The following is a 1,551-nucleotide window of genomic DNA, read 5'->3' on the forward strand; positions in this document are numbered from 1 at the left end:
TTGTAAAGCTTTACAAAGACACTTGAATATGATATCAGTATCACATCACTCCTGTAAAATCTAACCCCGCAAACAATAAAGTAAGTCTTAAAAAATTGACTAATCATAGTCGATTATTCTTCTCACTCTTTGACTGTGATCAATTTTTTAAGGCTTAAGACTTACTACTCTATCGTGTTTGCGGGGTAAAGAATGAACAACGATGCTAAAATTATATTAATAACTCCATTGTCAAGATAATCTATCTCTAAATTTATGTCAACTGAGTAACTTGAATTAGTAGGATAAGAATTATTTACCTATTTTAACCTCTACGAATCATTCTTTTTGTTTATCGAATGTTAAACAAGGACAAATAATGCTCACAAGCGTTGTGGACTTTAAGTCGAACGCACCTTTAAATGACATAACCATTACTTGCCTCATAAAATAATCACGAGTTTCCTTACTCTTGAGAACTTTCATAAAACGATTCATCTTGAAAGTTAAATGTTCGTTTTTAGAGGAAGAGAAATTGCTTATATAAAAATTTGATGGGTTTGGACTTCAATTGGAATACGATCTATGGAGAGCACTGTAGCGCACAGTGGTGCACTGGTAGAGATCAAGGGACACGTTAGAATACGTGGCAAGAAATAGAGAAGAGACGCATTAACCGCACCAAATGCTGGTCTTGGTTAAAAAAAGTCTAAATAATCAATATAAAATTACATAATTATAGGCAAATATATATAGCGTATTCGAGGAAACATGAATCGCTCATAATGTTTTAACGCGTTCATGCCTGCATGCAGAACAATGATCGATTGAATAAAGTCGAAAGTCATAGTGATTTCGATCACTTGATTACTTTTTATTCGTTAGTCTTGGTCATTTTAATTATTCTGGCAATATTGACAGTCAGAATTCCTCAAGAGTAAAATTTGGACACCACTTAAACAATTTTTCATTATCTTCCATATTCTACAGGTATGCTCCAAATGATGTTGATTTGACTATTGATAAGATACTAGAGATCATGAAATCAGATTCTATCTTGTTAGAAGTTTGTTCTTTTGCTTAAGCAGGGACCATGGGACCTTTCTAACAAGCGACACTGGCCTAGTTTTCACTGAGGGTTTAAACCGGAATGTAAGAGAATCAGTCAACTACAGTCGAGTATTCCCCTGTTACAATCGAACGACAGGAGAATGCTCGACTGTAGTTGATTGGTTCTTACATTTTGATCCGGTTTAAACCCTCGGTGGAAACTAGGCCACTGAGCGACACAGCTTGTTTAATATTGGCTGATTACGGTGTAAGAATAATAGGTGATTTTCTCGTCTATTTTTGCCCAGAAAAATTGATAAAATTGAGGCAATTTAGACACGTAATACTACTAGAGGGCATAATACTCTGAGATAGGGATCGATCTCGGCAAAAGAATTGATTTTTTTAATCGAGCCGAATCACAACTGTAAATATCGATTTACCAAAAAATCGAGCACCAAAAAATCGATTTAGCGGAAATCGATCTAAATGATCGAAGCTAATTGTATACTGTAAACTTAT

The 1,551-nt window shown here is 34.6% G+C and overlaps 1 protein-coding gene across 1 annotated transcript in view; it reads right to left on the minus strand.

The window, feature by feature from the left end:
- The window catches only part of LOC108756754 (mitochondrial pyruvate carrier 1-like), a 2,960-nt gene extending 1,976 nt beyond the window's left edge, over positions 1 to 984 (minus strand). Inside the window, exon 1 of the mRNA XM_018500783.1 lies at positions 422 to 984. Coding sequence (XP_018356285.1) covers positions 422 to 477 — 56 coding nt within the window. The 5' untranslated portion in view covers positions 478 to 984. The remainder of the gene's footprint in view (positions 1 to 421) is intronic.
- Positions 985 to 1,551: the final 567 nt, after the last annotated feature.

Source organism: Trachymyrmex septentrionalis, unplaced genomic scaffold (assembly GCF_001594115.1).
Source record: "Trachymyrmex septentrionalis isolate Tsep2-gDNA-1 unplaced genomic scaffold, Tsep1.0 scaffold13, whole genome shotgun sequence".
NCBI classification, from domain to species: Eukaryota; Metazoa; Arthropoda; class Insecta; order Hymenoptera; family Formicidae; genus Trachymyrmex; species Trachymyrmex septentrionalis.